Source organism: Plasmodium cynomolgi, chromosome 2 (genome assembly GCF_000321355.1).
Source record: "Plasmodium cynomolgi strain B DNA, chromosome 2, whole genome shotgun sequence".
Lineage (NCBI taxonomy): Eukaryota > Apicomplexa > Aconoidasida > Haemosporida > Plasmodiidae > Plasmodium > Plasmodium cynomolgi.
This window is the reverse complement of record NC_020395.1, coordinates 371,910-386,082: the sequence shown is the minus strand read 5'-3', so window position 1 is coordinate 386,082 and position 14,173 is coordinate 371,910. Positions and strand designations below refer to the sequence as shown.

General features: G+C 47.9%; 4 protein-coding genes across 4 annotated transcripts; all 4 read right to left on the bottom strand.

Annotated features, from left to right (window-relative positions):
• Positions 1-851: 851 nt before the first annotated feature.
• On the bottom strand, positions 852-2,741 carry PCYB_021870 (hypothetical protein; the record flags this gene model as incomplete). Its single annotated transcript, XM_004220537.1, has 3 exons — positions 852-1,324; positions 1,539-1,662; positions 2,667-2,741. 3 exons carry the CDS (start codon positions 2,739-2,741, stop codon positions 852-854), a joined length of 672 nt encoding a protein of 223 aa, XP_004220585.1.
• Positions 2,742-3,250: 509 nt separating this feature from the next.
• PCYB_021860 (hypothetical protein) lies at positions 3,251-3,918 on the bottom strand (the record flags this gene model as incomplete). Its single annotated transcript, XM_004220536.1, has 2 exons — positions 3,251-3,462; positions 3,708-3,918. The coding sequence occupies 2 exons, from the start codon at positions 3,916-3,918 to the stop codon at positions 3,251-3,253; spliced, it is 423 nt and encodes a 140-aa protein (XP_004220584.1).
• Positions 3,919-4,618: 700 nt separating this feature from the next.
• Positions 4,619-5,719, bottom strand: PCYB_021850 (hypothetical protein; the record flags this gene model as incomplete). Its single annotated transcript, XM_004220535.1, has 1 exon — positions 4,619-5,719. A coding segment is annotated over one exon (1,098 nt), but the record flags the coding sequence as incomplete, so codon positions are not given.
• Positions 5,720-6,621: 902 nt separating this feature from the next.
• PCYB_021840 (hypothetical protein) lies at positions 6,622-11,087 on the bottom strand (the record flags this gene model as incomplete). The annotated part of the gene is made up of 3 exons (XM_004220534.1): positions 6,622-7,793; positions 7,987-10,694; positions 10,945-11,087. 3 exons carry the CDS (start codon positions 11,085-11,087, stop codon positions 6,622-6,624), a joined length of 4,023 nt encoding a protein of 1,340 aa, XP_004220582.1.
• Positions 11,088-14,173: the final 3,086 nt, after the last annotated feature.

Here is a 14,173-nt window from a genome sequence, read left to right as displayed (position 1 = left end):
TTTTTTATTCTTTTTTTTCTTTTTTTTTTTTTTTCCATATTGAGGGAGAAAAAAAGGTGCGCTTCTCTTCGGGAGGCGGTACATTCAGGTGAAGCCGCTTCGAAAGTGGCCCCCCCTCGAAGTATAAAATTGCGCCACGTTATAGCTTGTGACAAGTGGGATGGGCCCTCTATTGGGGGGGGGAGGGGCGCATGTGTACAGTACAGGTGGGTCACGCGAATCAGGGGCGTGACGCGAGTTACGTAGGGATTCGTCCCCGAGATGACCCTCTAAAATAACTTCCATTCTGCACAGGGTGTGATGATAGCCTTACAAAGCAGAGAATGTAACAGAAAAAATAAAAAATGTTGCCACGATGACGAACCCGTTTTGCTCTACCAGGCATATGAGGAAAACCCCACCACACCGATTGTGAGGGAGTTTACCCACTTGAGTACAAAGAAAAGCCTCGCTTCGAACCCTTTTTTTTTTTTACGAATCAGCTTGTGGGCATAGGTGATACCTTTTTGCCCTCCTGAATGAGTCCACCATAGGAGGAGTCAAATCGTAGTGACAAAAAATGTGCAAAAATGGAAAAAAAAAAAAGGGGGACAAATTCGCAAAGCTATGAGGTGACGAAACTAGGCACATGCATATGGCATAAAAAAGGGGGGGAGAAGAAGGGGAAGAAAAAAGAAGCCCAGTCGTGTAAGGCAAAATGAAATATAATAAAATGAAGAAAAAAAAAACAATAGGGGGATACTTGGAGTGAAAAGTTATCCTTCGCCGCCCAGCTCCCCCGCTCCCTCCTCCCCTTTTTTGGGGAAGTCACCAACTGTGATATAACCCCTAAACGCACTGCTCTGATGATGTCAAAATGTGTACAGATCTGATACCCTTGTGTGGAGCTTTCCATTCGCTAGGCGATGTTGGAACTGTTCCGGAATGGTAATTTCTGTCCACTCTCCATTTTCATTTTCTACGTGGACATTCATTTCGGATGACAGTGCTGTGGTGAACTCCGACTCTGTGTTCTCCTTGGAGAGATAAATTTGCACTCCCGTAGATTTGTCAATCGAAAGGGAAGAACATTTACCCAAAACCTGTATCTTCACTTTACTGGAATTAATTATTTCGATTGATGAAATCAGATTTTTTAAGACAACGTTACACTTAACGCATTTGTGCATAGCTAGCGATTTAATTTTATCATTTTCGATTACGAATGTGGTTCCTTCACAGTGGTCTATGTTCACTGCGTTGTTTACTTGCACTTGATCTAGTGTCACCAGTTTTTCGTTCTTGTAGTTGGACACGTCCCACTGGTTGTCCTTCAGTTTGACAGCTGCAGGGTGTGTGCAGGAGGGAGAAGCGAGCACATTAGCAGAGGCGAGCGCATTAGCAGAAGCGAGCACATTAGCAGAAGCGAGAACATTAACAGAAGCGAGCACATTAGCAGAAGCGAGCACATTAACAGAAGCGCGCATAATAACAGAAGCGCGCATTGAGTGGGCATTTTTTTTTTTTTTTTTTTTGGAAAGAATCGCTTTTTCCCCTACCTCCTTCGCTAGTCATCCTGTAAACCGTGTTACCCAAAATGATGCTTAAACAGGGGTGCTGCTGCTGCTGCTGGTACTGGTGCCGCTGGTGCTGGTGCTGGTGCTGGTGCCGCTGGTACCGGTGCTGCGGGTAATCAGGGAACTAAATTCGCAGATGGGGACGAAATTTCGCGGGAGAAAATTTGGAAGTGCTTTTGCGGGGTGCGTCGGGCTGGGTGAAACTGGCAATCGTGAAATCGGTGTCCCATCTCCGGGATGGTATTTTTCGGTTGGTTCACTCGGTTGGTTCACTCGGTTGGTTCGCTCGGTTGGTTCGCTCGGTTGGTTCGCTCTGTTGGTTCACTCGGTTGGTCCATTCGGTTAGTCCATTCGGTTAGTCCATTCGGTTTGTTTCTTCCACTCTGTTCTTCCGGTTGACTTCCCCTCGTTCGGTTCTTCCTTTCGCTGCCCCTTTCGCGCCTTTTTTAGCTCCCCCGATCGCTCCTTTTTTTTTCCCTTCTCCCTGCGGCAATTTTTTTCCGACAGTGCACGGAGGTGACATGAACTCCGCGGTGCACACAAGTGACACGAGGTGGTTACTGGAGGTGATTACACGAGGTGGTTACTGGAGGTGATTACACGAGGTGGTTACTGGAGGTGATTACACGAGGTGGTTACTGGAGGTGATTACACGAGGTGGTTACTGGAGGTGATTACGCGAGGTAATTACGCGAGGCGATCACGCGAGGCAATTTCGCGTGGTGATTCCCCCAGATGGAGCAAAATAACGGCGCGACAAGGCAATCTTTTTTACACACCGAAAAACGGGCAAAATGGATGGCAGAAAAAAAAAAAAAAAAACAGTTAAGGGGGAGGGAATCAAATTAGTTGCGAAACAGACCTCCTGCGCGCGAAAAACGGAAACATGTCAGCCAGGCCATTGTGCCCACCCGCGCGCGTGTGTGTGTGTGGTTAAGGGAGTTTCTTTTTTTTTTAACGCTGACGGGATAACCTCCACCCCTCCTGTAGTGTGTGCACCTCGCCACGGTCACCATGCGGGAAAGAGGAGAATCGTGAGTGCGTGAAGAGAAGGAACCTCATCAGGTGGGGGGAGCCACCCAGACAAAAGGAATATCAGCAAGGGGGTACCTCACAAAAGTTGTGACCAAAAGAATGCAGTTGATTTATGCTGCCGCCGGAAAGGCCGTTTCGATCGCAGGCCATTCCTGTGCACACACTGATACATAAAGTGCCCGTCCTAGTTGGGAGACGTTTCTCTCGCCGTTCCTCCAAAATGACTTCCTTCAAAGCGGAAAAAGGAGGATGCATGCCTTTTGTGGGAAGCATAATTTTTATGCACAGATTGAACTGCCCATTGGAGGAAGAAGAGTCACAGTAAGAGTGAGAGTGGCAGTTTTTTTTTTTTTTTTTTTTTTTTTTTTAATTCATCCCGCAAAGCGGGGGTGTTCTCCAAAACAGTTTTCTCGTAATCACATTCGAGAGGGAAAAAAAAACAAAAAAAAATTCTCTTCAATGTTTGGCATAATCCACAACGGGGGAGGGGGGGACAGCGGCGGGGGCCCCGTGTTTGTGTCCAACTGCACGTGGGTTGCTCCGCCACCTCGGTTAACACGAGAAGCGCGCAAAACGGGGGAAACGCACAAAACGGGGAAAACGCGCAAAACAGGGGAAACCCGCAAAACGAGTGAAAAACGCAAAACGGGAGAAACCCGCTAAACGTAGGGCACGGTCGGATTGACGACGTAGTAGTTTGTGGCGTTCTTCACGTGTCTCTTCTTCGGTGCGTTGCTCTCCAAGTTGTTCACATAAAGAAACACTCCTATGCTGCTCACCAGTATAAACATGAACAGGAAGATAACGGCCCCCCACATGAGGCGGTTGTAGTAAATGGTGGACGTTCCCAATGAGTTGTTGTCGAATAGGTCTGCGGGAGGTGAAGTGCGCGGGCATGCGGAAGTGGGTGTAGGTATGCGGGCATGCGGAAGTGGGTGTAGGTACGTGGGCATGCGGAAGTGGGCGTAGGTACGTGGGCATGCGGAAGTGGGTGTAGGTACGTGGGCATACAAAGGCAAGCGCACACACGTGTGCAATTCCTTTTTTACGATGCCGCGGCCGTGGCAATCCGGCTTAGCTACCCCCCAAGAGGAGGGAGCACTGCAAAAGCCAAACCTCTGTACGCTAAGGAGGGGTTGTAAATGTGTGCACCCTTCATCTGTAGGAAATTCCGATCCGAGTCGTTACTTAAGGTGGGTATTTTGTGTTTTTTACGAAATTTATTTCTGTACTTGTCTCTACTGTGCGGCTTGATGGGGTTATCCTTTGCGCAGATTAGCCCCAGGAGGAGCAGAACCGACAGGGCAATTCCGAAAGGCAGCTTCATCCTACCGTGTGGTTGTGTGTGTGTGTGGGGGGATGTCCAGTTGGTAGGCAAAAAAGAGGCGAAACGGAATGGCGAAGCGAAGTGGCGAAAAGAACCCTCTTGCATACCTTTTCGCAGGCACCCGTGAGACCGCCTCAACGGCGCGTGGCCCCCACCCCCGACATGCACACCTGAAATAATCGAGGATGCCCTCAGCTGCCAATCCAAACGAGAGGGAATTTCCCTCAATTGCGCAAAAAGGGAGACAAAAAAAAATATAGGGTGAATGGTTTTTGTGTGCCACTGGGGGTACGGAAAAACAGAAGGTGGAATTTTTTATTATTTTTTTTTTTTTTTCATCTGTCCATATGAAAAAATTGGCATTCGTTTGGGGCACCGTGGTGCGCGTTGGTATGCATACGCAAGTGCTTCCGCAGCCATTCAGGAGCGCTTTAACGTGGTCATTCGGGAGCGATTTAACGTGGCCATTAATGTGCATTCCAACAGAGCTAACCACGCGCATGCGCGAAGGACGCACAACAATTTGCACAAAAAAAAAAAAAAAGAAGAACAAGTCTGCCGCTCGGTGGGGGGCGCAAAGGTGAAAATGTTCACTTCGCGAAGAAGGACGCGGGGCAGTCCCCTGCAAAGTGGCATTCGTTGGTGATGACAGTAGCGCTGCTAACGACCCTCCCGTTCCCATTCCACCCACGCGCCGCTCAAAAAACGACCTTGTCGTTCGGGTTGACCCAGTTCATAATTTTAACGTTGGCAGAGTTCGCCACGGGGATGTCGACGTCCACGCGCTTGGGCACGGGGTCCCGCCGGTCAGGCAATGGAAAGGCACTGATGGACTCCACCTGAATAACCTGCCTATTAATAACATCGAAGGTGTTCTTGTGTCCCTGAAATTGATCCTCTTCATTATGGACGTTCTCAAAGTCACCAATGTCCTTGTAACCTAATTTTTTAGCATAAATCAATTCTTTAATTTTTGAGACTGCTTCCTTTTTGCTAATTCGTTTTGTCTGTTCATCGCATAACTGATTTTCTCGAAGAAATCGCTTGACACTTTCCTCCTTGTAAATAGATTGGATACACTTCTGGGAGAGGAAGTACCTCTCGCTCAGCTTCTTTACGGAAAATCGAAACGGATCCAAGGAATGAAGAAAGTAAATATACTCTCTCAACAATGGATTCAATGTTCTATGTTCAGGTAATTTTATTGGAAAGGTTCGATGCAAAAATTTTTTGAATCCACTATCTTGCCAGTATCTGTAGTTGTCCACTGTCTCTAGGGTTGGATTTCTGAACCCTACGAAATCGGAGTAACTAAGTTGGTTGCTCACATCTCGACTGTATTCCTCTTTTATGTTTTCCTCAGGGTCGTTGGGTTCATTTGAGGATGCTCCTCCTTTGCCTTTCTCTCCTCTATTCTGCTTATTCACATCTGAAATAAGTTTTCCCTTTTTTCGTCTCGTCGGAATGACCACTTTGTATCTGTAGGGAACTGTGTACGCTGGGTTATCACTAACTGGGGGGGTAGCATTGTAACCTCTTTTTTCTTTTTCCTCCTTATCCTTTATCTTTACATTTGCATTTTCCCAGCTTTCGGCCCACCTTGTACAGCTGTTCTTCTCATTCGGTTGCACATACGATGGATACTCCTCGTCCGCTTCTAACGGGGGATCTATCATATTGTGCACATCATCTCCCACTTCGCCGACGTTGCCGCCACTGGCAGCATTCCCCCATTTGTCGAGTGGGGACACACCGCTCGGCCATCTTCTATTGCCGCGCAGCAGCAGTTTCCCGAGTGCCACTGCCATGGGACAAGTGGTGAGCCATGAGCGGCCAAGCGGAGCATCCGTGTGGTGACTACGCGGTGAGATACGCCTAACCAGGCTGACACAAAACTGCGGGGTGGAAATGCTCTCCGCATTAGCTAGATTTTATTTTTTTTGAAAAAGTGGGCTACCCGCGCAAGCACGTTGAAGATGCAATTCGCTAGCTCGCCTCACTTTTAAAAAAAAATTTAACTATTGTGGAAAAAAAAAAATAAAATAAAATAAAAGGGGGAACATAGAAACGGGGGAGCGCGTGAGCGGGGCGACAGTGCGGACCGAGTGTAGCACCTTCCGCTGGGCCAATTGACCCTCCTTCCCAATCCGCAATGTGCATCGCCGTAAAGGTTCAGTTTGTCCCCCACGAAATCTGCAGAGCGTAGCAGCAGCGGATAAAGCATGCGGAAGGGGTGACTCCCCATTTTGGAAACGCAGGCGAATTTTTTTCTTTTTCTCTCTACCCTTTTTATATTCAAAGCAGTGACATTTGGAAGGACGAACGAAACATATACACCCCTTTGCGGAGGACATACAACTGATTCACATCAGATGGACGGCCATAAAACGAATCCTTTGACAGGTTAAAAAAAGAAAAGGGCCTCTCTCTTTAAGGGCGGCTATATGGCAGTGTGCCCAGCGTGGAAGGTAGGCCTCGCTCGGGATAGGAACAAATAAAGTAAACACACAGGTCAAGCGGAGGTGCACACCACTCATGTGTTGCGAGTAATTCATATAGAAAGGGGGAAAAAAAAAAAAACGATGAGATGAATATATTTGACAAGCTATCCTGTTCACCTTGTGGTAAAATATCGCCCTCCTTGGGCTCTCCGCTGTTATATATACATGCATTTCCACTGTGGGTACCCCTTGTGGACATTCCCTACGAGCTGTCTCCCCAAGCCGTCTCTGACACAGATATTTCGCTGGGGATATTTTTGTACTCAAAGGCCAGGGAGTAATTCGATTCACTAGAGGAGCGGTGCAATTCGCTTTCCTCGTTCGCCACGCGCTCATCACCACTACCTCCACTGCTGCGACTGCGACTGAGACTGCGGCTTCTGCCCGTGGTGCCCCTAACCTTTTGCCTATTCTTCTTCTGGTTCCTCCCCAGTTTGACTTCCTCACCACTGTCCAGCAGGTCACTACCATCCTCACCACTGTCAAGCAGGCCACTACCATCCTCACCACTGTCCAACAAGTCACTACCATCCTCACCACTGTCAAGCAAGTCACTACCATCCTCGTCACAGTGAATGCTCACCGATTTGAAGACACGGCCAAAGGATCTACCCAACTCCTCAGGTAAAACATACGCTCGAAAAAAATGAGTCACGAGACACTTGATTAACGTCCGATTATGATAAAAAAATTTTGGCTCTCTTAAAAACTGCATACAAATGTTCAAGTGATGGGAAAAATAAAAAGAGTTAAATCGCTTCAGCAGATTAACCAAATTTCTGTTCATGAGAAAGAACAGGGGAACGGAGAGGTATACATCTCCCTTCTTCTTCTTCTTCATCGTGCTAACTTCTTCCCCTCCTGGGTTGACCGACACGGTGGTAGCACTACATGGAACCTTTTCTTCCACATACTGATTACATATCAGAGCCTCCCACAGGAACTGCACGTAGTGCCTGTACACGTAGTTCCCACCAAACGTGTCACAATAAATATAAAATCCCAACTCGAGATCATCACAGGAGGGAGGGAGAAAGAAATCCACTCGCTCAAAGGCACACACTAATATGTAGAGCAAACCGGCTGTGAAAAAAGTCATGGCACTGCTCAAGTGAATAATAAGACTACCCCCCTTTTGCAAGTAATTGAAACTTATGATCAAGCTAGACACGAAGTAGTTCTTCGTTTTTATTTCCTTTTCAACTACATGCACATAGTTTTGAAAGAGCTGCGTGTTGAGATCTATGAATACGAGAGAGCAAACGTTTTTTTGGTCTTCCAGTTTGTCTTTCAATATCTCACTGAAGTATTTGTAGGGGGTTTTCTTTTGGTACAGCTCCTGCACGTTTAGGAGGGGGGCGCCGTCTCGGGGACCTGCGGGGGGGGGAAGTGGAGAGGTGGTGAGGTGGAGAGGTGGTGAGGTGGAGAGGTGGAGAGGTGGACACGTAGCGACGTAGCGACGTAACAACGTAACGACGTAACGACGTAACGACGTAGCGAAGTAGACACGCCGAACTATAGCGCGCCCAAAGCAATTAGCTCCAAAATGGGCACCGCGAGGACTCACCTGCACTGTCGCTACCGTTGCCACGTACACTGTCGCCGCCCTCGCCGCTGCCCTCGCCGCTGACACCGACTTGGCTGTCCCATCCCTGCAGCTGGACGCGAGAACCAGTCCCGAACTTGGAGAAGAAGGAGAAGACGCTGGATGAGGCATCCCCGCTGATCACTAAAAAGGTGCGGAGGAGGGACGAGTCCTCGGTCAGATCCACGTGGGCGCAATTCCTCAAAACAAAGAGGCAGTCAATGACGCTGCAGCAGAGCTCCTGTCCATCCATCACGTAGGATGAGCACACGGGTTCGTACCGCTTCAGAATCTGTTTTAAGCTGTTCATCTCCACGTCGCAGTTGTTGTAGTAGATGTGATTCCTGCTCAGTAATATATCCCTGTACAGTTCCTTCCCCAAATAAAAGGGGTTCACAAAGTCGTACGCATCCTTCTGGAGGTAACACCTGAACCAGTTCTTGTTGGTGAAGTAGGCTTGCTTCTTGAGGAGACCCTCAAATTCGGATTCATGCCTTTCCAGCAGTGTTTTATCCACTGAGAAGACTCGCTTTCGGATTAGGTCTTCGTCCAGCTGGAAGAGGCCACCGGGGGTACCATCGACGCGATTGATTCTGCTAGCTCTCCGCTTCCGCGATGAAGTTTTATCACCCTTAAAGTCGATTCTTCTCAAAAGCGCGGTGATTTGTTTGCGATACTTATGCACGTTCCCCCCACGGTTGGAGAAAACGCCATTGCTGATGTTCTCACGTGTCTCGTTCGATTCCCCTGTACCTTCGAAGAAGATACCCCTTTCTCTTCCTGCTTGTGGAGGGAGTTGTAGGCTGCTCCTCAGTTTTTGTAACTCCTTCTTTGAAAATGGCGCCCCTGCGTAGGGGAAATCCGTGAAGCAGCCTCTCCTGTCCCCTTCACAGAGTACGTCCCTCTCGTCCGTACCATCCAGCTGGTTTGCGTGGTTTGGGTGGTCTGCTCGGTTTGCGTGGTCTGCTCGGTCTGCTCGGTTTGCGTGGTCTGCTCGGTCTGCTCGGTCTGCTCGGTCTGCCTGGTCTGCCCCGTCTTCCCCGCCCGCGTGGTACACCCGTGGGATGATCCTCCCCTGGTCCAAGTACAAATCGTCTAGCAGTCTAAACAGCAGCTTGTCCTTCTTCCTAATGTCGACAAGTCGGTGCTCCTCAAAGAACTGCGAAAGGTACATCCTTTTGGTGTTCTCGATATTCTTCTTCATCAGATTGGTATTCGATACATTTATGCATTTTTTGAGATAGTAAATTAGGTAGTCTACAAAATGATGAATGCACTTTTGGTATTCTCTAAAAAAATTTTTATTGATCCACTTCCTCGGGATGATACTTTTCCCTCTGAAGCTTCCTCCCGTTTTCACTCCCCCGGCAGCGTCATCTGGTGTGTTTCTCCCTTGAGCGGCTATCGTACTTTGAGCGGCTGACATGCTTTGCGCAGCTATCGTGCTTTGCGCGGCTGACATGCCTTGCGCTGCTAACGTGCCTTGCTTGGCTAGCTGGCTGCCCTCGCCCGGCAGGGAAGCAATCTCCCTCTGTGCTCCCTGAACCCAATTATTCAAGCTAGACAAAAAAATAGATGTGATCCCATTAAAATGGACACCTACTAAAAATACCACATTGCGTAGGTGGCAACAGGAGGGTCTATAAACCTCCAGCTTCTTGAAACATATGGCTAGGATGGAGAAAACAGACAGGAGAAAATTATCAAAAAATAATTTTATTTTCATGATGAAACACCCCCCAATATCTACCATTCCCAAAGCACACACTAACTGACTAATGCTCCTAATTCTTGCAGCATGGCTGTTCTGTTCCATCATGTGTTGGTTCTTCTTCTCCTTTTTGCAGTAGTTCATCACGTCATCTGTGCTTACACTATTTGCTGTTATTAATCGAAACAGCTTCACCTTTTTGTTACTCTCTCTCACCGTTTGATTCCATACATGAGTTATATTTTCTGGATGGATAATGCTCCCCGAGTTGTTCAGCCCTGAAATCCATTTCTCATTTTCTTGCATGTAGAGGTAGTAATACAGTGGGTGGAATTTTTTCTCTTTCTCCAATGCTATCGGCGTTAGGGTATCCCTCCCGCGGTTATCCTCTCCGTCCGCTTGTCCTACGTGGGTTGAACCGGATTGCCACTCCCGCTTTGCATGCGCCTGATCAGAGGCACCCCCATAGGCACTCACACCGTTGCCATTTCCGCCATAGCCACCACCGCCTGCGCCACCGCCGCCATCGCCACCGCTACCACCTCCATCGCAGCTATCACCCATTCCAGCGTGGTGCCCCCCCCCAGACGCGTACTCATCGAAGGGGTTCACACTCATGCCCATCCAATTATGAATCACATGGTGGAGCTTGTGGACCTTGAGGTAGTAGTTTAAAGAGCTTATGAAATTTGCCTCCTCATCAAAATGAAAACTGTTCAAAGTTAACGGTTCCTCCCTGCTGGACTTGGTGTCGATGCACTTTTCCACTATCTTCCTCTCCTTCAGCAGCTCGTAAAAATAGATCCAATCTTCGCATTCTACTTCATCGTTAATTTTATTTTTCTTTATGTACGACACGATGTCCTTGTCGTACTCGAACCGGTTCACCACGTCTTTGTATTTGTCCACAATTTTGTCGCAAATTTCGTCGTAGTACCTTTTCCGCTCCTGCAGCTCTGCTATCTCGGCTGCGTCTTCGCTGCGGGGGGGGGAGCAAAATGGGGGGCAACATGGAGAGCAAAATGGAGAACAAAATGGAGAGCAAAATGGAGAGCAAAATGGAGAGCAAAGTGGAAAACATCAAGTGCACCAAATGAAGAGCAACATGCTGCCCCCGCTTCAGCGAAGCGATGAACTGTTCAGGTGGCATAACGCGCAAAAGCGCCACCTGGCGGGGGTGCCCCCTGCAATGTATGCACCGCACCTCTGCACCGATCTCGTTACCCTACCTGCCCAGCTCCCTCCTGATGGTGTCGCATCTGCACACGCGCTTCCGCTTCAAGCAGTAGTCGCAGCTCTTCTCGGACTTCGCGATGTCATCCCCAGCGAATATATCGTTCAGGTTTGTCTCGAAGGTAAATGTGTGGTTCATGATTGGAGGTGCACATGTGTGAAGTGGGAGCAGCGGTTAGTAGTCACGACAAAACAATCGATTATCAGTCACGGGAGAACGCCGATTCTCGACCACAGAGGAGCAAAAAAATTGCCGCCAACAGAGCAGCTGGTTCATTGTCCTGGCTTCCTTCCGCTAACGATCAGGGGCGATAACACGTGAGGTCTCCCTCGGTTATTCGTCGTGCTCGTTCCAAAAAAAAAAAAGGGAAGGGGCTACTCCGGATGTGTCAGTCTTCCGTTTGCATATGCCTGACAACACGGCGTTGCTGTGTGGGGAGAATATATACCTACGCGCATGCGTCAAGGTACACTCGTGGTGGTACACTACTGGTGGTATAGGACTCCTCCGGCTTGCGCATCTACTCTCCTATATCTCTTCGCCTTAACCTACTTGCGCATTCCATGGAGGCTCACAAACGGAGTTCTATAACTACGCGTTACGCCTCACTTCTTTTGCGCTGGGAAATGGGGAAGTTTCCATTCCGCGTCATTTTCCCTTCTTCTTTTAGTCTATCGCGTACGAGGGGCCACGACATGTAAGCGGCATGTGCGTAGCTTGTACGTGGCGTCACATAACCTGTACGCATGCGTTTAGCCGAGCCCGACAGATTGGTAGCCAGCCCTCTGCTGCGGCGCGCCCTCCTAACGGGGCATGCCACTTGTTCTCTGCTTCGAAAATGGCCTTTCGGGATTTCCTAGCCGAGCTGCTTACCTACACGGAAGTGCACGTACTTGTATACGATTGTATGTACGAATGTACCTACTATTTTATTCTCCTTTTTTTTCTCCTTTTTTTTCCTTTTTTTTTCTTCTTTTTTTTCCCTCCTTTTCTTTTTTTTTTTTTTTTTTTTTTTGCATGTTGCCCCCAACGAAGCTGCACCAGTTCGAGGGGCACATACCTAACGCAGTCCGGGAACCTTCACTGCGAAACGGAGCTCTCCTACATCTGTTGTACACTGTATGTCAATGACTATAATCGAGAGGGCGTGGAAATATTTTCCTCCCTCTGTGGTGTAGGAGGGGCAAGTAGCATAAAGCACAGGTTTGTGGTGAAGGGCAAGGGGTTACATTTATTTACGTGAAAGGAAAGCGTATCTGTACTGATTGCCTCCCATTTGGAAACTTCACCCTTTTGCTACACTAAGGGGCGTACATTGATCGTGTTCAGTTTTGGTGAGCTACGGCCCCTTTACGTGCTGCATCTATGTGGGCATACATATCTTCGCATTTCAAACGAAGGGGACTCTTCTCAACGATTAGGTCGCCGTCATCGTTAGAACGCGTCATTTTTTCTACACTTTTTTCTACCGCGTGGTGTTCCCTTTCGATCAGATGTAACTAAAGCGTTGCTTTGGCAAACAGATGCCTCCCATAGGTTGCAATAATGGGTAGGCTATACGTAACTCCTTTTGGCACACGTTCTTCTACCTCCCCCCCCTTGTGGCTTATTCCCCATTTTGATTTCACCAAAAGTAATTTTAGAACTTAATGGGCTACATCCATTGGGGGTTATCATTTTCTCCATTTTTGCACACAGGTTGGTCCAGGTTTTTTTTTTTTTTTTTTTTTTTCCCTTTTTGTGCATGCAGGGTACGCAGAGATTTGGCGCATTTACAGAAGTTTAACAGAAAAAGGGGCATCCTCGTGGGGTCAAGGCATTTCTGCGCAGTTGTGTCATTTAAGCGAAATGGAAAACTGTAGAATTAAACGGGCGAATAAAATTCCAACCCTTTGTTGAATGCTCCTTTGGGGGAAGTGCAAAAACTTCAGGAGTGATACTCTGCGTTTGCAATTTGCCTATTCCCCGTGTGTATCTTAACATGTGTGGAGAAAGAGTCCTCCCCATCCTCTACACCAAGCGACATACCCCCCCGTTTCCCCTTTGTAGCTTCTACAAAAGCTTAATCAGACTGTACGGAAGGGGCGTGTATGTTCGCGTGGCCAAAGGTTCATGGGCGAGTTTCAAAATGTGCAAAACGTTAACGGGATGTAGAGTGATAGTGCCACGTGGGCAAGTCGCGGGAAAACGAGGCACCTCCTGGGTAACGTCGTAAAATGAGAAATTCGCTACACTGTGTATTGACGGTGAAAAGGCGAATTCGGCCAAACGAACGAGCAAAAGGGGAAACAAAAAAAAGCATTAAAGTGTTTGGGGTGTGTGGGGGAAACGCGCGGAAGGTAGGTAGCGAAGGTGAGGTAGCTACAACGTTTTTTTTTTTTTTTTTTTTCCACATAAAAGGCCCCCCCCCAAAAAAAAAAAAAAACTGTTCATGCAAAAATGTGCCAAAGGACAAATACACGTGTGTGTTTTTTTTTTTTTATTTTCCAAAAAGTATGAACATTATGGCTAGATATATGCCCGTCGGTTAAAAACTTTCTGAACAGTTCATAAATTTTTTCTACATGACGCGAAAGGGTGAATGGGCCAGCTGATGTGCTCGTTAAACGATGAGCGCACATCGAAATGGTCACCAAAGTGACGAGAGCAGTACTCACGAACTGCACAAATTGAAGCATACGCCGGAGAGACCCACTAAAGGCGATTTCCGTTGCAGAAATGTGCAAAAGGAAGCGCGCCACCTCTGCGAAGAAACGTACAAGGATAGCGTTAACCAATTTTTCCGTATTTCCGTGGCTTCGTTTTGTTGTACATTGTGAGATACTTGGGCGTTATGCACACGTTCACCACGTTCGACGAGAGCACACCGCGCTTAAACACTTCGGAAAAGGCGCATTTAAAAGTACGTGCGTTCGTGCGTACTCGTAAATGTGCTCGCGTTTTTGTGTACTCGTAAATGTGCTCTCGTTCGTGTGTACCCGTGAATGTGCGAGATTAAATATTTGTGTTTGGGTGTACACGCCTTCGTGCGAACGTGCTTTGCCCCGCACATACATTTATACATGTACATTTACCCCCTCATGGGCGAGCCCCGTTCTTCCCCCAACCCCTCCTGTCTTAACCATTTTTTTTGAAAAGCCTCGTTGTGAAGAAATAGAGCCTTCACCATTTCCGCATCAGTATGGTGTTCGTCATGATTGTTTTTTTTTTTTCCCCTCCCGTAC